General features: G+C 53.6%; 6 protein-coding genes across 6 annotated transcripts; 3 read left to right on the top strand and 3 right to left on the bottom strand.

Moving 5' to 3' along the window:
- The first annotated feature begins 291 nt into the window (after window positions 1-291).
- BDP55DRAFT_75980 (uncharacterized protein) lies at window positions 292-1359 on the top strand. Its single transcript, XM_060580834.1, has 2 exons — window positions 292-802; window positions 977-1359. Exons 1-2 carry the CDS (start codon window positions 511-513, stop codon window positions 1252-1254), a joined length of 570 nt encoding a protein of 189 aa, XP_060431736.1. The 5' UTR covers window positions 292-510; the 3' UTR covers window positions 1255-1359.
- Window positions 1360-2018: 659 nt separating this feature from the next.
- Window positions 2019-2471, bottom strand: BDP55DRAFT_630160 (uncharacterized protein; the record flags this gene model as incomplete). Its single annotated transcript, XM_060572117.1, has 2 exons — window positions 2019-2269; window positions 2309-2471. 2 exons carry the CDS (start codon window positions 2469-2471, stop codon window positions 2019-2021), a joined length of 414 nt encoding a protein of 137 aa, XP_060431735.1.
- A 1487-nt stretch (window positions 2472-3958) lies between these two features.
- Window positions 3959-5234, top strand: BDP55DRAFT_658439 (uncharacterized protein). The gene is made up of 2 exons (XM_060574479.1): window positions 3959-4689; window positions 4795-5234. Exons 1-2 carry the CDS (start codon window positions 4287-4289, stop codon window positions 5079-5081), a joined length of 690 nt encoding a protein of 229 aa, XP_060431734.1. The 5' UTR covers window positions 3959-4286; the 3' UTR covers window positions 5082-5234.
- A 6178-nt stretch (window positions 5235-11412) lies between these two features.
- BDP55DRAFT_75795 (ACT domain-containing protein) lies at window positions 11413-13508 on the top strand. The gene is made up of 2 exons (XM_060580792.1): window positions 11413-11662; window positions 11945-13508. Exons 1-2 carry the CDS (start codon window positions 11639-11641, stop codon window positions 13103-13105), a joined length of 1185 nt encoding a protein of 394 aa, XP_060431733.1. The 5' UTR covers window positions 11413-11638; the 3' UTR covers window positions 13106-13508.
- Window positions 13509-13691: 183 nt separating this feature from the next.
- Window positions 13692-14591, bottom strand: BDP55DRAFT_692587 (RWD repeat domain-containing protein; the record flags this gene model as incomplete). Its single annotated transcript, XM_060577136.1, has 1 exon — window positions 13692-14591. One exon carries the CDS (start codon window positions 14589-14591, stop codon window positions 13692-13694), a length of 900 nt encoding a protein of 299 aa, XP_060431732.1.
- A 2559-nt stretch (window positions 14592-17150) lies between these two features.
- Window positions 17151-18992, bottom strand: BDP55DRAFT_548424 (methyltransferase domain-containing protein; the record flags this gene model as incomplete). The annotated part of the gene is made up of 1 exon (XM_060568839.1): window positions 17151-18992. The coding sequence occupies one exon, from the start codon at window positions 18990-18992 to the stop codon at window positions 17151-17153; it is 1842 nt and encodes a 613-aa protein (XP_060431731.1).
- Window positions 18993-19199: the final 207 nt, after the last annotated feature.

The following is a 19199-nucleotide window of genomic DNA, read 5'->3' as shown; positions in this document are numbered from 1 at the left end:
GTGTTCAAGGAGAAGGATGGTTCTGGAATCGCTTGGAGCCGGGGGGAACGTGAGTATTGTAGGTCGTAGGAGACCTCCCTGTCCATTACCTTTTGGTGTGTGTATCTTGGGCTGCGTTGCCTTGCATTCTTAGGTAGTATAGAAGTCCCAGGCTGCCACCCCCTTTTTTTTATGCTTTGGTTTCGAGACATCACGAGGACAACTCACTCAACATATCAGCACTTGTTTGTTGGCGGCGTCACGTTCGGAACTCAGCCGTCGGCATTCAGCTCTCTCGGACTTGCAGCCCGTCAGCCCACGACTACAACTACAACTACAACTACACCTTCTCACACCCCCCTCCGCACGATATCCCCTTGATAACGTTCCCAAAACGACACAAAAACAGCTTTAAACAAGCATAAAACAACCCCTACAACAAACACCTATACACAATAGAAGGGAAAAGAGACGAGAGAGAGAGAGAGAGAGACAGACGAAAAGGCGCAACTTCTCCCCCCTTCCGCAACAATGCCCTCGCACCACGGCGGTCACGGTGGTGAAGGTCACGGCGGCGGCGGCGGCGGCGTCGCTGAGGTAGTCAAGGACCGCGCCTCCGTCGTCGTCAACGAGATCTCCCGCGGGCCCGTCAACAACGAGATCATCCTCGCGAATCGAGAACGAGATATCGCCGTCGTGCCGCCGGGCGCGCAGGTCATTAATGAGGTCACCACCACCGAGGTCTTCCCTGGTCGTCCGGGGTATGGGTATGGATATGGGCCCGGACCGGCGGGCTACCAGCTCTGTTTGCAGTGTAGGCGTTGTAAGTGCCACTCTCCTGTCGTTGCGTTTCTGTCATTCCCGTCTCCGACGATCATTGTCGTCGTCGTCGTTTCTCGCCCCTGAACTCCGATGGAACGAGGACATTTCTTTTCGTCTGACTTAACCCCCTATATCATGACCACTGAAACTGACATCATACCTCCAACCCCGATAGACTGGCACAACTCCTTCTCCGAAACGGTCTGCTACCGCTGCCGCTCGTCCTACGGCTACCGAGACCGCTTCGACGACCGGTACAGCTACCGATCGGGGTACAGCTCGAGCTACGGCTACGGGTCGGAGCGGTGCTCCTACTGCGAGCGACTGCGGTTCGAAGGGCCCGGGTACCACGGCGGCGTGAGCATTTGTAGGGACCGTTATGGTCGGCCTGCGTTGTGCAGACCGAGAAGGGTGTTGGTTGAGAAAAAGACTGTGAAGAAGTATTACTACTGAAGGCATGGAGTCTTTCCCCGTGATGGAAGGTTGCGTTGCTGAAGCTTTGGGTTCTGGTTGGCTTCTTTCATCCTTTCTCTTCTCATCAATCCCGTTGTATTCTGGTTTGTGGTTAGGGAGGGGAGATCACGGCCACGCTGATAGCTGTGGTCTCGGGCTTTCCTTGCGCAGCATTCATTTCTTTTTGTCTCATCTCTTCTTGCATGCATGTACGTTTTCTCACTATGATTTCGGTACTGAGTAGCCAGTTTCTGGAGGGTCTTTTTTTCTCTTTTCGATATCTCGCTCATTGTTTCGCGAAGAACGTCATCCCGAGTGGGCGTGACAGTTGGATAGACTTCCTCATTTATTTCAAACGCAAGTTTGTCTTTCTGCGTCATGTAAGGATAGCTAGCTTTGTCATAATAGCTTAATATATACAAATGACTGCAGCTGCTCGGTCCCCATGTGTTGCGTCGGCATAGGAATGGGGAACCTTGCATTCATACTCGACATCTGCCTCCTTCTAGCTGCTCGGCATGTTGATGTGTTGGCACATCACAACCTCTTGTCATGAAGACTCGACTCTTGCTAAGGAAAGAGCAAAATCTGACTAGGCTTCACCTGAAAAAGGCACACCTCATACATCTTCCATTGCTGCCTACCTACCTTATCCTTCCTTTCCGTCCTGTCTGCCTTCCCCAAGGGACGAAGTCATGGGAATGCTTCAGACATTCTTGTGAATATTCGACAGACTCTGATGAAGCCAAAATCCCCCTTCATACCTACCCGAGAGTGGTCTCCTTCCACTTTTTGCCAGGGTGAAAAGAAGCCACGTCAAACGCCCGCTGATACACCTTCGCCAACCCAGTCCTCTTAGCAATACTGTGTTCCTTGTTCCACGTGATGACAAACGCGTAGTACAGATGCCACTCTGACACTTCGCGATCCTCTGGCACATAATAGTTCCAGGTGTCCAGCTCCTCTATCGAAAAGTCGCGGGCATCCGAGATGGCGGCGAGCTCGACGACATCGCCTACGCGCGCGAACTACGTGTTTTCCAGGATCACGGTACCGCACCAGTCGTCGTGGGCATCGAGGAGGCCGAAGCGGTGGAGGCCTGCCTCGAGCTTTGAGGCAAACGACGGGCTGCTGCGGCTTGTTCTGGAGAGCTGGAAGAATGCGGTATACGCCCAGAAGTAAAGGTAATCTTCTCGCAGAATGATTGTGGTGGGCATGGTTGGTTTGGACTAGAAAGCTTATATCATATTCACGGTCAGATCCAGACGAATTGATGATGAAAATGGTAAATGTGCTTGCCATAATCGTAGGTATTGCTGTAGCTTCAGAGTAGGTGCTGGAAAACTGCAAAGTGTGATTTGAAAGTCTTGAGGAATCTAGAAAGCAATCTTGTAAAGAGCCTCGAGGGTTTGTATATGCACCGTAAGATGAAATGGCATTGTAGAGTGTGGTCTTCAGAGCCCCCGAGCCCCGTTACTGTGTGGAAATATTGTCAATCGAGCCTAAGACCAATATCTTGAGCTCATACGCCAGTCTGCAGGTTGAAAAAAGATGATGCATTCGGTCCCCGTTCTCGGGAAAGTGTATGCCAGTCAGCCAGCCACTACTCTCAGCTCCTGCATCCAAATCTTCAACATCAAATGTGACACAATTTTGATCGGCTTCTTATTCTGGCTGTTAAGCCATTGCATCGTCATCGTCCGTGGTATCTACTTTCATCATTGACGAGTGATGAATGGCAACTGTAACACGGCAGCACTCGTTCAGACATTGGCATCAAGTTGCCGGATCAATCCTGCGAGGGACGCAAAACCACCTGGGCTGTTGTATACGATGACAATTGGGAATATTGCGATGATCTAGAAGATCAGGCCTGATTACCAGAGAGATCAGTGCGACACAACAAGTACTTCGGCACGGCTCGCAGTGCGGGGAAATAAGAGACAGGCACACCATAGCTGCCGACCCGCCAGCCCCAAATTCTTAGTGATTGTCACTGTGTTGGGATAGAGTGCCTTGTTAACTTTTGAAGGCCCCAAGCCGTCTTGTACGAGACGACATTGAGCCGTTGATATATACAGCATAAGACCGCTGAATATCCGGATCTCTCGTTGAATATGGTGACCAGTGCCACTAGAGAGGGAACAACCAGGCTGAGGCCTGCAGCTTTATACACAATTTCTCGATAACACTGGCAATTGGTAATGATAGAAATATAGGCTCACTCGGTAATCAAGATGTGTCAAAAAGAGAGACGCGTCCGGAGTCCGGAGTGTGGCTGGCTGAAAATGCTCGTATGCCTCGCGCATTCCAGTAGTCCGAGTTCGTCTAAGAAGAAACCCCAACACGTTGTGGTTTTATTCTTACATCAACTTCAAGCATACGGCAGTGACTGGGATAGAAACGCCTTTGAAGGTCTGGCACCTGCAGGCTGCAAGCTATGTCCCGAAATTCAACTATCTGTTCTTTTCCGAAAAAACTCGTTAGACATGCTGCAATGGACTTTGTGAAAATCACAATTTGCATGCCATGCCGATAGGTCTTGTTTTTCGCTGTTTTCAGGCAGTCTAGCCCGCTTCCATTCACCGGCTGACCTTACACTTGATACTTAAGGTTTGCCTGACTGGAGTTTCCAGCTTCGTTATGACCAGCCGAGAGCGTGGCTATACGCACCCACAACTTTCCCTTGTCTCACTACGAAACCGGATTATTCGGTATGTCTAGACGTCGTGCCAAAGGCTGAGATCGCTTGACTACACAAGTTGTAGGGATGAACTAGACCAGTGTAGGATGCATACAGTCTAATTGTTTATTAGATGATCAGGGCTGATAATCAAAACTATGCACCCGGACAAGATCTATAATCTCTACTTGTAAGCACACAAACTGCACTCACCTAGAAGAGATACAGGCTCTTAAGACCTCGTTCGGTTTTCCTACTTGCACGCACCGTCTTCCATCAGGTTCATCTTCTGGGGTTTTATAATTAATCTTCTCTTATCAACGCCCTACACTTTCAGCCCATTTTCATCATGGCCAACGTCAAGATCACCGTGAAGAACCAGAGCGAAAGGGCCCAACAGTTTCTCATCCTCAACGAGAAGCCAACATACTCTGAGTCAGTCGGCAGGGCTTGGACCACCGTCTGGGGCTGCTCGCCAGGAACGCCAGGAAGACATGGCACTGCTCGCTTCTCCGTTGAGGAGCACTACTATGCTGTGTGCGGCATGACCCCGGAGGCGTTGCAAACCAATCTGATTGTAAACACATCGGACTTCGACAAGGTGAATCTAGGAACCGGGCAAGAAAAGGGCAGCCTGGAGACGCTGGAAATCCAAGACGGGGGTGTCGCCTTCGAAAAGGGGGACAAGAGAGACCTTGATAAGGATGGCTCTTTCGGAATCGATATTACCGCGTACGATTCCAGAGAGTATGGTGAGCCCCCCCCCACCTCTCTCTTTCTCTCTCTATCTCGGGCCACCTCTGACCTATGTTGGATTCACAATCACATTGTGTGCATTTCACTAACTACAAGCTTAGAGAACGTTTTCTGTGGCCTCGGTATGAAAAGCCCAACTCCGGGCGAGGACCAGGAAGTCATACCAGTCTCCGTATGGCGACCCGATTCCAACCAAAGGTATCAAATCACTCCCAAGAGGATCTATTATATCTCGACCGGACACTTCATTCCGGGGACGGTTATCGACCTTGTCCAGCTAGGAAGAGCCGTAACTATCGACTTTGCGGGTAAGAAGGAAACCGTCGCCACGGTGATCTACAACACCGAGTCCGATTTCCTTCCGGTGAAGTACAGCTTCGACAATTAAAGCCATAATGGAACGGATGTGTAGGCCTCTTGAAGAGAGGGATCTTCCCACATCTATCAAGCAGAGTCACAATTGGCCTATGGTCAATTGTTGAGTTGCAGTCTTTGAAGGAATCGCAATGAGGGGCGGCTTGGAGTGTCTCAGGATAGCTTAAATGGGATACATAGGTAGATCTTATTCAACTTGGGTTTCCAGATAGTGACCCAGCTCAAAGCTTTTATTTAGCTCCAAAGTCTTTTGACTCCTACCGCAAAAGTTGTAACGCGGTTATGTGAAAGGATTAAATAATGTTGTACAAGAGCACCAAAGTATGTTGTTAGACGTGCTGTAAAGCTACTTGTCCGGGCTCATACGTGGCCGACCAATACTCATAGATCTGAGCTTGCGGATGGAATGTCATCTTCCTAGGAGTTTGTATTTAGAACCTTAGCTTGTGAGACTTCTCGTAAGCCATTCTTGATCGCGACGGGAGTAGACAGATTTGACTACTACCGGGGCATGTGTATGGCGTCTGAGGAGATGAAATGGGATGGGAGTTCATAGAACGAGCCGAGGTAAATTTTTTTTTTTTTGATAGCGTGAGAAATTTCACCCGCAGGTTGAAACGACAGCAGTGCAGCACTGGTATGAGTGGACGAAGAGGAAATGAGGAGGGCCAGCTTAGGTAGTAGAACCGCGGCAAAGGCCTGTCTGATACTCCGTACTGAGTACGCGATAACGAACACCACATGAAATTTCATTCTTTAGTAGCCGTTGTGTGCCCCGCTGACGTTGAAGCGTATAAGTCGGCAGACGCTATTTAAGGACCGGGGGTGACAGTCATAGTCTGAGATAACGCCAAAACGTTTTGGCCCATGGTGGTCCCCTATCTGTGGATCTGGGAACGGGTACGATCTGATCCGCAACAAGAGAGATAAGTAAAAAATGAATGGAGATGAAGCACGGACGAACGGGGACCCATCGGAGACTTGAGGAAGCACGATCAAAGGCTAAAAAAGGGAAGAAGATGATTGGTGTAGTATTTCTCCAGAGACTTGGGTCAGAAGAAAATCGGAAGGCGAGGGTGAGCAGAGGAAGAAAGAAAAGACTCATTGCTACGAGTGAAGAGTCGAGACCTCGGCGAAGCTCCGGCCATATGATGGATCGCGGCAATCGGTGAGTGTGACCTGTCTCCAGTCAAGTGGACTCATGGAGGGGTTTTGCCTTCTTTTCCGTGTTATTGTCAGCTTGAGACTCTCAAGTGCTCTCGTGAGAACTGAGCATCCCACGCCGGCGATGCAGACAATGCCGAATGGGGCAATCGAGCAAAAGCAAAGGTGATCCGCTCCGTGGGAGACAAGCCACTTCAAAAACACATGTTGCTTTTCACTCCGTGGGATCATGTTCAATTTGCCACACCTCATCACTTGAACATATGATGTCCCCTTTGTGATTGATGATCAAACGTCTTCCCGAAAAGGTGAGCGATGCTGTCATCGGTGTGCACGGTGACGATGACCGGCGTGTGTACCTGCCAATACTTCCCATCTGCATGTAAGCCGCGACCGAGTATTCGGGGCGCCAGGCTTGGGCCGATCCAGACGCATCGCTAGCAGGGCGAGGAGGTGTCACAAGTCAACCGTCGTCGGGAGTCGTCGTCGCGACGTCGCCAACCCATGCTTCTTTGGCGAGTCAGGTTTCCGGCCTCCCAGGACGTCGATTTGGGGGTCCATGGCCGGCTCTGACAGCAAGAGGACGCTTAGAAGCGGCCAGGCGAGGGACTTTGCAGACTTGGTACTGGTAGGGTAACATTTGGAGGCGGTTGCTGAAGGGATCGGATCCCAGGTTGCAGCTCTGGGGTGGGGGGTTGCGAGTTTGGTCTGGATGCAGCGGCCGGGTTGCGGGAGGAGAATAGGAAGAGTGAAATGGGGGTAAATTGTGGAATTACTGGCCGAGAGCGGGGTTTTCCTTGCGCCGTCACAAGTTGACCGAGAGTTGCGCCGTCTAATTGGAGCCGTGGGCGCTGGCCGGCAGGTTGTATTCTTCCCAAGCACCATTTCATCCCAGACACTTGTCTTCCTCTCTGATCCGGCTTGTCGATAATGGGAAACCCGGACGTCGTAACTGCCACGGCATCTTGCAGTAGCAGAAGGCAGCTTATAGTTTAGCAAGGGGTCGGCGACGCAGTACCAACAGGTATTGGACTAGGTAGTAGTGAAATCCCACTGGAGGGAACCCATGTTCTTTGTTTAACCCCGATGACTTATGCATGGAGCGCCGATGTCGAAGCAAATCAGAGAGGCCAATTGAACCAGTTGCACGACCAGAAGGGAAAGGGTTCGGACAAGGTTCAGGAACCGTTGCGATCGGCGGGGGTCTGGTCCTTGTTGGACCTGGGGGAGAAAGGGAACGAAGAATTGCTTTTTTTCTTCTCCTTGCGGGCCGCCACAGGCACGCACCGTGGGCTGAATGTCTGGGTCTGACGCAATGGCGTTGGAGATGAGGTGGGGTGATGAAGCTGAGATTTGCTGTTGTGAAGCTGAAAGAGCGTCGGTATTTGCACGAATAGGTAGGCACAAGGTACGAATGAGCATGCGTCGGATTGAGGGGTTCAGCTGGGAGAATCAGTTTCGTAAGTGCCGTGGGTGCCGGTGTTTGCAGACGTGTCATGGTCAAAGACCATGGTCAAGAACCTGTTCCGTGACATTGTGTGTATTCCCGATTGAGCATACGGATACTCAAAAGCGCGGTTGTCGTGGAACCCCCGCGGGGGTTAACAATCGTGACGGCCCTTCTTTTCGTGTCTTTGAATCAGCAAGTCGATGGGCATGCCGAGGCCAGCCGCTGTTATGCTGGACCAGACTATTGGGCACGCACTCGTGTGCGTGTGTTGATACTATGTACAGTATCCGTGGGAGAGACGCCCGTCAGCGTTGCTTCCCGTGTGGTGGTGAGAGTTGATATGTGAGAGGTGACGGGCGAGGTAGCAGCAGACCCAAGTTGAGGTGAGGTGAGGTGAAGTGAGGTGAGGGGAGGTGAGGGGAGGTGAGGTAAAAAGGCACGGAGAAGTGGCCGATGCATCATCCATCCATGATCATCCACCCCTTGCCTGGCAACCTGGACGACAAGGCATGGAAGATGAGGCATGTCGTCGTCTTACATCATTTACATGATGGCTCGTTTTGGGGGGGAAAGAGGAGGCAAAGAAGGTGGTGAGAGCCAAAAAGGGAAATGGGAAACAAACGTGACTGCCTCACGAGTTACATGAGATGTAAGCGACTTCCCCAGTCGTTCCGAAGAAAGCAGGCATCTCGGCTACTACTTTGTACACGAACTGCCATTGACCAAGGTTCAAGTAATACCAGAGAGCTGCCCAGAGTTTCCAGACCCCCCACGCTCCCGATTCAACTAGTCTCATGCACGTCGCCCGAAACGGCATTCTGAACCTTTTTCTCTGCATTCTTGCTTCCCAGCCCAGCCGGCTCCTCTTCATGTACTGCATTGCTGTCGTTCGTGCTTTGGGGGCCATGGGCAGCCTTCGGTACAAGATGGTAGGTAGCAGCCAAAACAAGTAAAAGTGAGAGGGGGAAAGAAAAGCCCAATAGTCGTCGTCGTCTTAGCCGCTCATTTGCCCGTCTGCCCCATGCCAACCCTGAACGACTCACGACATGGACATGGAGCTCACGGTCCAGGTGTCGCGATGGGATGGCGAGATGCAAAGCCAGCATGGCGCGGCAAAGCACGGTTGACACAATTTTACACTTTGGTTGGGGACTATTTCAGTGCCGACCAAGGCGCAATATCTCGTCTGGATGTCAAAACTAAAGTTGAACAAGAGCAAGACAAAAAAAAAAAAAAAACCGGGAACGCGAGGGTTAGGTTTCTGATAGTGGAGAGAAGATTGGCAGCGGCTCAACTGACGACGTATACGGGGACTCCCATGTTTAGAATGGAGAAAGGGTAACCCCCCTCCCTCTCTTCTTCCCGAGTCCCATCAGCCGTCTTTTCGGTCTACGGAGTACCTGACTCGAGAACGCCCGTCCAACGCCCGCCGAACCGCGCTTTTTCTTCACTTCCTCACGACCGAGGTTGGAAATCGCGAGAAAGCGCCGGCGATGAAAAAAGCATCTCGCTCTAAAGGTAGACGCAACACCCCGCAATCAGATAAGAAAAGGGCAGTGTGAGACGACATCTGACTAGAACGAGATGGCCGTGAAACCACCAGCTAAAAGGCATAATATCGAAGAGAAAAAGAAAACCCCCCACCCTTTTGATCCATTTTCTTCTTCGCAAGTTATAACTCGCTTCACCAGTTTCGGTCTTGTTCGCCGTGGATGCCGCGTTGGCGGCGTAGAGAAGCAGCCATACCAAGTACATACGTAGTAGACGCCCACTTCCCAAAGATGCAATCATGGGTCCAACACCTTGTACTTCCTCTCTAACCCCTGCTCAACCCCGCCATGTCATGCTGCCCATCTCCGCCCACACCCTTTCCCCCTGTGCAGAACCACCAACCGAACAATGGCTCTCTCTCTCTCTCTCTAAAGTACTTATGAGGTCGGTGATGAGTAGCCGCGTGGGTTTTGGGTTCAAGACAATTGCGTGTGAAGTCACCCCCGTCCTCGTCATAGTTCGAGACAACACCTACATTCCAAGACGTGCCATTGTCCGCATATAGCCCTCACGAGCTAAGCTTCTCACGAGTTACCCCACGTAGAGCACGTAATGTGGTATAACGCGCGATTGATTCCTTTGTGAAGTACGGATATACGGATACAGCCCCCAATGGAAAGTCAATGTCGTCAGATCAAGACTCGGCCTTGCCGGTGTATTGACCGAAGCGTGAACCTGGATGAGAACTGACAGTGTAAGTGGGATATATCGTTGAGCCTGCACCTAGACGAAAACGACACGACTTTGGACGGAATTTCCCACTCGACAATCTCCACAGAGAGGGGGGGGGGGGGGGGGTTCATCAATCCCTCGACGCATTCGCGGGAACGCGGTCGATCCCCAAACCCAGAGTGAACCGGTGATAGCCAGAACAGGTATCCGTCATGTTTCGTCAAACCAACAAGTGATGAGAAAATTCAATCACGAAATCCCATCGACTCCATCCGCCATCTCGGCGCAAAACCACCGAATCGTCGTCACCCCCTTGCCCACCGGCCGGTTACCCCCCCCCAAGACTCCAAGAGTCAAGGCTCATGGGCTCAAGAAAGCACAGGGCAGGCTTTCAACGCTACTGTGACATTACGGACCTCACCTTATCTGCAACCCCCCTCCCTCCAAGGCTCCAATGGCCCGGAATATCGCGGCAAAAAAAATGAACAACAGGCAAAGTCGCAAACCCACGTTTTCCCACGCTCAGTAGCGCGCCCATCTGGCTCCGTCTCGTCTCGCCTCGTCTCGTCTCAGCCCTTCTTCCTACTGCACAAGGTACCTTTCCCTCCTAGTTATCTCACTGTGTAAAGTAAGTATCGTATGTACTCATCCTCTCTGGCTGGTCCCCGGCATGTAGACGCACGGATCGTGCTCTAGTGCGCCTTTGGGACCGGCCGCCGCCGCCGCAGAAAGTACGCCTGCTGCTTCTGCTTCTGCTGCTGCACCACGCCGCACTCCTACGTACAACGCCGTGTACTTTCTCCTCCTCCTCCTCCTCCTCCTCCGTCTCTTGAACACCCACTCCTCCACCCCCCTCCCCTCCCCTCATCTGGGCTGCTCTCACTTGTTAAATGTATCATGTATCATGTAGCCAGCCTGGAGGTGAGAAATAGGTAAGCCCAGCTACTTGCCTTCCGTGCCTTAAGGCACCTTACCTTGCCCACCTTAGCTCGTCTTCAGGGTCCTCCCATACGAACCTAATTCCTCTTTTCCCCTTCCAACGCCTTCCTCTCGTGCACTTCTTTTTAACCTTTCTCCATCCCCCTTCCCTTTTTCCTTCCATTTTTTTTTTTTTTTTCCCTTTTGGAGATTCTCTCTCCCTTTGTCCATTTTCCCGGGCTTACTACATCTTCTCCTCTACCTTGGTAAAGCTTCCCATCCTCTTCCAGTCTAAACCCACCAAGGCATCTACTTCCCCGCAAAAAGCATCCGTAAATCAGACGCAAGGGAAAATACAACATCAGACAGCAGCAACGAAAGAGACATAACAAGAGACGACGACTCCCCTGTCAGCCCATGACTACCTAAAGCTTAAATTTTTTCCAACGACTCTTGGACTTTTCAAGAGGGCAAGAAGAAAAAAAGAAAAAAAAAGAGCAGAATATATACATCGGACCCGCCCGGTTGTGACCAAGGAAACTTCCAACGACACCCGAACCCCCGAGTAGCCTATACTCCGTATGAAAAGATTAAACCGAAGCCGGCTGCAGAAATACCTTTAGTTGCCCCCCGTCCCCCCTCCGATATCAATCCCGGTGCGCGCGCAAACTTTCAACAAACCATCCGTGCACCGGCGCATCGAGACTACTTCTTCTTCTTCTTTCTCTCTTTTCCTTTTCTCTTTTAGAGAACTCCGACGCCGGGAAAGCAATTCTTCTGGCTCTTCAACTGCCATCCGAAGTTTGCGCGTCACAATGAACGCCCAGGTCTCGTTTCTCGTAAGTTTCTCCCACATCTTGTGTCATCTCCATCCCCTTCATCTTCCTACTGCGCACACGACACACATCACCGCAGCGTGGGAACGATTCTCGATAGAGTCACCAAAATGCGGGGCTCCATTTGCCCGTCCCACTGCAACGCTGTGTGTCCGTCGCCGTCGCCGCCCGCCCCGAGTTGCACATTCCACTCGGAGCTAAAAGAATGATACACACACAAATATCTTGGTCCTTGCAGACCTCTGTCATGCTCTTCAACTAACACCGCATTTGCGCTCTCCGCAGGATGGCCACTACACCCTCATCCACATCCCCCTCGACCTGTACTCGGTACTCTTGCAGCCCATCCTCCGCGTCCTTCTCCCGCAGACCCAGACCCTCAAGGCGTCAAAAGGCGAACCAGAACATGAATTAGAAGGACTCAACGCCGAGAGCCAACATGGCTTCCTCAACATTAGCGTCACCCCCATGGAGTGCTCCATCGTCTGTCACAGCTCCTGGGCCAAGAACGTCTTTGAGCCGGCCATCCAGGATCTCCCAAAAGACCTTGCCAAATCCGTCTCAATATCCAAAGACACCTACCTCGTGCTCTCCGTCATCAGCGCCGGCATGGACGCCGCAGGCCGTGTCATGGAACTGACCTCGCCCCTGGCCCTCGCCGGCATCCCCATCTTCTTCATCACCACCTACTACTCCGACTTCATCCTCGTCCCGAGCAAGGACAGGCAAACCGTCGTCAAGGCCCTCCTCGCCCGCGGTTTCGAACTTGCCGACAACGACTCCAACTTTGTCAGCCCCGCCGCTTCGATACACTCCCGCGGCCCGAGCCAGAACAACGGCGCCGCCGCGCCCCCGCTGACCCCGCCGCCCTCCACCATCGCCGAGCTGCAGGTCCGCACCTTTGACTTGCTCAAGAAGCGCAGCGTCGCACCCTACGTTGAGGACAACCTGCTCCTGGTGCAGTGCTCCGGCCGCGAGACCTCGCAGCTCGGCGGCGAGCTCTCCCACACCCAGCGTCCCTCGCTGAGCCGTCAGGTGACGGGCAACAGCCACCGCCAGACCTGGCTGGACAACATTGACGCGAAGCTCTACACCGCCATGATCTCGGCCCTGGCAGCGCGCCCGCGCTTCCTCTCCATCACTCTGGCCCAGGAGGACCCGCCATCCCTGCTGCTGGATAAGTCGCTGCTCGGCCTCTTTGGCGATTCCCTCGTCGGGGACACCAAGACGAACCTGACCCCGATCTTCTTGGACCTGGAAAGCCTACCGCTCGAGGCTACCGGTATCGTCTGTGGCGTGGCCGGCACCCTGGTGCAGGATATGCGCACGGGAGACAGCGCGGGGCTCTCGTACCTCTCCACCGCCCGAGCCGGTGCCGTCATTCTCGATTGCGAGCAGTCCATACTCGCGCTCGAGATCCTCAAGCCCAAGCTCTTCAAGGCCTGATCGCATCGACCGTATGTTACAGGAGGGACTGCATTGCTGGGATATCTGTCAGAAGGGAAAGCCTGATCTGAAAAGATGGATCAAGAGGAAGGAACATTATGAGTTTCTTTTCCTCACACATTTCGAATTTTAACGAAGTTGCATGAAGGGACGATTGTACTAGCATGGAACTGGTTTAGGGGGTTGGCAATCTGTCATTTTTGAACATTTTCGCGCCCGGGTTTCTGGCATATTGGCGTTTACGGAGGGTGGCTCTCTGTCGTTCGATACCAATTTTGTATGTCTTGCAAGAGGATAGGGGGCCCAATATCGGCCCCAGAACTCACACTCGAAGCGATTTGATCTCCTCTTCAATGCCCCCTCTTCGATGACATTCTATGATCGCCTGCCCTCCTTGATGCGACAGCTCTTGGTAAACTCTCCAGTGATATTTTTCCAGAATTAATCTGTGTACAACTTGACTGACATCGTAATAACCCCCCCCCCCTACAGTCCACGCTGGGTTCCAAGTACCCTCTCAGACACCAGACTTGAAGCCCAACAATCCATCGTAAAGGCCTACTACCTCAAAGCAGTCCGCTCTCTCTCACTTCCCATGCCCCTTCCTCTTCCCCGACCCCGCCTCCTCCGCCCACCCAGCCTTGACAAACGCATCCCTCGCCGTGCTATTAATCAGCGCGAACCGCCGCGGCCCCAGCTTCTGCCCGCCATACCACCTCGTCACGACAACCATGACGTCCCACAGATCCATGAGCTGCATCAGGTGCAACAACCGGCCGCCGGCCGCCGTCTCGCCGTCGTCGTCGCAGTCCTGGAAGCTCGTGCCGTTGGCGCCGCGGATCCGCCACGCCGTCATGTTGTGGCTTGCGCCGCGCACTTTCTTGTCCGTCGCGAGGAGGTGCTGGACGTAGGACGCGGCTTGCTCGGGGGAGGTGACGGGCGCGGCGCGCGCGAGGAAGACGGATTTGAGTTCCGTGAAGGGGGAGGAGAGGGTCCAGGGGGGCGGCTCTAGCGTGTGGCAAGGCGGAGAGTCAGCTTCAGCGTCCTGTTGGTTGTGGTTGTGGTTGTGCTCTTCTAGCTGCCGCGAGGAGGACGACGGTGGAGGAGGAGGAGGAGGAGGAGGAGAATGTGAGGTGGGTAATCCTGACGGCTCAGCTTCTGAAACTTCCTCCAGTCGTCGCGAGAACTCTTCCACGGCGTCAAAGAGACAGACAGCGCCCGGCTGGTAGACGGCGGCGACGGCCTCGCGGAAGAGAGACAGGTCGCGGGCGCCCGTGCCGCGGGGCGCGTTCTCGCCGGCGCTGTGGGTGCCGAGGATCTCTGGCGGTACGTCCGGGTACGTATCGGCGAAGCGGAGGGTGAGGGAGGAGGCACCCGGGCCGCCGGGAAGCGTGAGAACATAGTTATCTGGTGGTGTATGGCGTAGGGTGTCGTCTCCGTAGATTGAGTTTAGGGCTTCTATCTCGTCTTTGAGATCGTCTGACATTGTTGTTTGGGTGGGGGTTTTCTTTCGAGAGTATGAGGTGCGGCGTACCTCTTAATGGGGTTTAATGTGAGACTGGTGATATGAGGTTGCTGGATGATGAGGTTTGTGAGTGGTGGTCTTTGATGTGATTATTACTCTCGGGAGACGTACGCCGTCTTATTTCGATTTCCTCGTTATTCGAAAATATCTCATTTGAAAGACATTCAACTCTATGAGCAAAGTACACATGTGGTCGTAAATATCGTGGTTGGAGATGAAATTGAGAGAAAGTTACATCGAAGTCGTCCAGTTCCCCCCAATCATCTCATGATGTGGGCCATTCAACGTTGATGAGGTGGTCCGAGCTCCACACATACTCCACTCACGTCAACCTCCCGTCTCAACTGGATGAACCTCACAGAGTAACAGCTGCAGCTGATTGACGTTTTCTCGTGGCAAGCGCTGACCACCTACATGAATGTAGAGCGGCCGGCGCAAGCGGGATTTGATACCGATTCCAGCCCATCACAAGCAATAATGATTTCAGCTCTGCAAGCTAGCTGTCTACCTACCTACCTTAGGCAAGATGGCGCCTCCACTCGTACCAACATTTGACTCGCACCTTACATGAGTATGCGACAATTTGAAGAGCTGAACAACAAGATACAGCTTCTCCTACCCTGTCAATGACCAAGCGTAATCTGAGAGCTACCTCGTGTTCCGGATCAGAACTCGGAGTTGGGCTACAAGTTGCAGGAGACCGTGATATTTGAACCCACGCAGCCAGCGATATGTCAGCCATAGGTACACCTGAGAGGCACGTAGAATGACACCCTCCCCCGGACAACTTATGCCCGACGTGCAGCCAACGCGACCTCTCAGCCGAGAAATTCCTACCTGGCCAGCCCAAGGACAGTTCCCTCCCATCCCATCGACCCCGTCGGCCTGCAGCCGTGTGAGCCGGGCCACCTCGACGAGATATACCGGAGAAGAGACGAATGGCCCCTTTGCTGGCTTCTCTTCAACGCAACGCACTCGGCGGCCGGGTCCGCTGCTCGGGCGAGTGGCAGCTGAACGGCCGTCTCTTGGAGACTCCGGCAGGGCTGAGGAATAGTACACATGCGCCGCCGACTCGCGGCTTAAAGATCTTTAGCCCGGACGAAGTCTCCACGGAGGCTTACATCATGCTGCTGCCCTCAGAAACCCATACAACGTGGGACAAAGACCTTCCTGGCTCGGCGAATGTCTCCTCACCTGGCCGACGTGAGCCTTCTACGGCGCTGGCTCGACATCTGTGGGACGCACCACGGCAGCGGCTGCCAGCCCTCGCCTCCAGGATGAGTTCTCCTCGCTGCTCGGGGTCCTCAAGTTCATCGACTTGAACGAGGAGAAACTCGTCGTCAGCGCCTGTGGTGACGGTTAGGTTACCGAGTACGCGACTCTGAGCTACGTATGGGGCGGGACCCAACCCCTCGTCTTGAAGAAGGAGAATGTGCTCGAGTACTCTCAAAGGGGATCCCTCGGCCCCAACACGCCAGGTCTGCCAAAGATCGTCCGCGATGCCATGATGCTCGTCAAGGCGTTGGGTATCAAGTACATCTGGGTAGACGCTCTGTGCATTCTTCAAGACGACATGGAGGAAAAGCTGTGCGTGGTGCCAAAGATGGACCACGTGTGTGGACATCAGAGTATAGATCGAAGAAAGGTCACCATCTCAAGGCAAAACATGCGGCAAGTTATAACTATTCACATTCCGTGACAATCTCAATTTGGTAACAGTAATGTTCCTTTGCGCCATGCGAGGTTTCTTAGGTCTGTTTGGGTATTCCGCCGTCGGGAATTTCTGCATGAGTGATGTAGTACGGGTAGAGGGCTTGGGATCATTGACTGCGCCCGTCCTTTTTGCCTACGGATGTGCCTGACTTGTTTTGTGTCGTCTCCTGGATTCGTCAGAGCCGGAGATATATGCCACAGATGCAGACGGAGTGAGCGTGAGAAGGCCTATTCAGCCCCCTCCTATGGCTTATCGTGACCACCCAGCTGACTGAAGTGAGCTCGTACATGACACAAACGGTCGAATGATTGGCAGCGAGGTCCAATATGTGTCCCTTCACCGCAGTAACCAACCCAATGGGTACGGCATAAGCCTTTTGTCGTATAATGATCTCTTGGCGGCGTCGGCCGTGTGCCGAAGTCCAACAGATGTATCTTCGCAGGCCGCTGAACAGCGCACTCGGCGTCGGTGCGTTGCTGACGTGGTAGTCAAGACCTGGGGCCGAAGAAGACACTTGTATGTTGTTCCTCTTTTCCCACGTGCATACCGAGCTCCTGCTGAGACTGTGGCACACGGCCCTTGGTGGATGACGGCGCCACATGCGAATGCGCGCCGTATAAGTCCCTCGAGTCTGACCGGCCGCTTTCCGATGGTCTCAATGTGCGTCTCTTGCTCAGAGTGATTCGCGCGGTGAACTATACGTCTCGGTGAGAATCGGTCGCGACCAATATCCAACCAAACCCGGTGCGCGGCGGGCCGAATTCCAGATAGAGAAAACGGGCAACATCCTCTTGGTTTCCCATGACTTATTTCTTGATACCTACAACCACCAAATTCCTCGGGCTCTCAGCATAATCAAACACCGTCTCGACCCAGCAGTCCCGGACGAGGTCGTCGTGTTCCTTCAAAAACAGCCAACGGTCCGTGACGATGAGCGACTCGACGACAGTGGCGCTAAAGGCCATGAGGCTCCACACGGCCGCGACCTCCTTCTTGCGGGAGGCGTATTCCCTCTCGTACACTTCGATTTCCTCGTCCGTCATGTTGGCCATCTTGTCGCGGATCACGTCGCTGTACTGGCTATACTCACGGTTCGTCGTCAGCTTGGCGACGGCGCCGTGGACGTAGTCTTTGAGAGATTTGTAGCATGCTTTTCGGAGAGAGCCGATAATGACGGGGTTCGTGGAGGTGTTGAAGGGGGATTCCCTTTCCTCTTCCGTCTGGGACGGGTCTGATGACACCTTGCCCTCCGTGCCGGCTTCAGCGGCAGCAGCGGCATCGCGGTGGTAGACCTTTGAAATGACGCCGCGGTCGAGGAAAATCTTTTGCAGCACCGCGCGAAACAGGTGCCGCGTGAAAAAGTCGTCGCTCTCAGGCTGCGTCCAGTTCTGCGGCGCCTGACACGCCATCATCCTCGCCGTGATATTCATCCGCACGCCCTGGCCCTTGTATCCAGACAGCGTCTCGCTCAATGGGAAGCCCTCCGGATCCCGCCGCGCCGATTCTCGCACGACGCGGCCGTTGAGCGCCTGCAGACTAGGGCGGGCGTACCCGGCCAGCTTATAGGTCGGCGGGCCGAGCTTTTCGGTCAGCAGGTTGTAGCAGCAGCCGACGATGGCGACGGAGTGAATTGCTGGGTTCATGACGAGGGAGCGGATGCCGTAGTGGGAGAGGTTTCCGCACGAGTGGATTGAGACGGCCATCATTTTGAGGTCCTGGGTGGATTCCTCCGGGAGAACTTCCTTTTCGATGCGCCCGATGACTTCGGTGAGGTCGCCGCTCTCGAGCCTGCCAACGACGTACGAGACTGATCCTTTGCCGAGCGCGCGGTTGTACCGCGGTTCGAGTTCCTTTATGGGTCTGAAATCAAAGTCCTCAGCCGCTGCTGCTGCATCTGTTGATGATGCTTTCACGGGCCCAGACGTTCTCTTCACAACGTCGGTGCCGAGCCTATCAGCCTGCATCTGCAGCCACAGCTTCTTGTTGCGCATGACGACCTCCTTGCTCGCCAGACCCGAGAGCACATCGAGCCCCTTTGCGCCGTCAATGTTGTGCTCGCGACCCTCGACGGCGACGACATGGCGATTGTAAGGAGGCAGCGCGAGGGTGCGGCCGAGGTAGTTTTGCCCGCTGCCAAAGTCGACAAAGTGCGTCGTCTCTTTGCCCCAGCGGGAGGAGATGGAACCGGCGAGTGCGTCGACGTAGCGCGCGAAGTGGGCTACTTCGTGGACCTTTTTGGGTTTCATGCCGACGGCGACGGAGCGGGAGAGTTTTGGTGGGGGTTTACTCTCAGATGTGGTGGGCGAGAAGGTCCGGCGGAGGGAGAGCTTGCGGATACTGCGGATGTAGCTCAGGAAACTATCTGGCGGGGGAACTGGCATGGCGTCCAGCGGCAGGTTGTCCAGGTCGTCTCGCATGAGGAGGTCCAGGAGGGCGTCGGTGCCGTAGGAAAGGAGAAAGGGCTGCCATTCCGCCGGTAGGATCTGGGAGAAGAGGCCCCGCTCGTTTGTGAAGAAGTCGAGGACGTGGACGCCGCCGCAGAGAATCTGGAAGATGTCCGTGGTTGTGGCAAAGTCGAGGAGTTCTTGGACGTAGGCTTCTGGCGAGGAGAACTCGTCTGAGCAGGGGAGTGGCTTTTCTGGTATCATCTTTTACAATTTTCTGTGTTTCGGACGCCTTTGAAAGTGTGTATTCTGTGTGCGCCGGTGACTTTTCCCTCTGTAGGCTGGTTTACAGGTGTATGATTTGACCGTAGTTTTAATGAGCGTGAGTCAGATTCAGTGAGTGGCTGAGTGAGGGATGATGAGAGCTCTGTATGAGAGTGAGAGAGTGGTTATGTGGAGTTGCAGGTGATG

Source organism: Colletotrichum godetiae (genome assembly GCF_030913485.1).
Source record: "Colletotrichum godetiae strain CBS 193.32 chromosome Unknown BDP55scaffold_13, whole genome shotgun sequence".
Lineage (NCBI taxonomy): Eukaryota > Fungi > Ascomycota > Sordariomycetes > Glomerellales > Glomerellaceae > Colletotrichum > Colletotrichum godetiae.
This window is presented reverse-complemented; position numbering and strand designations above follow the sequence as displayed.

Coding starts and splice junctions, on each gene's coding strand:
- BDP55DRAFT_658439 (XM_060574479.1), top strand. CDS start 4,287: ATGGCCAACGTCAAGATCACCGTGAAGAACCAGAGCGAAAGGGCCCAA. Junction 4,690..4,794: donor GTACGATTCCAGAGAGTATG/GTGAGCCCCCCC, acceptor CTACAAGCTTAG/AGAACGTTTTCTGTGGCCTC.
- BDP55DRAFT_75795 (XM_060580792.1), top strand. CDS start 11,639: ATGAACGCCCAGGTCTCGTTTCTC. Junction 11,663..11,944: donor ACGCCCAGGTCTCGTTTCTC/GTAAGTTTCTCC, acceptor CGCTCTCCGCAG/GATGGCCACTACACCCTCAT.
- BDP55DRAFT_75980 (XM_060580834.1), top strand. CDS start 511: ATGCCCTCGCACCACGGCGGTCACGGTGGTGAAGGTCACGGCGGCGGC. Junction 803..976: donor CTGTTTGCAGTGTAGGCGTT/GTAAGTGCCACT, acceptor CAACCCCGATAG/ACTGGCACAACTCCTTCTCC.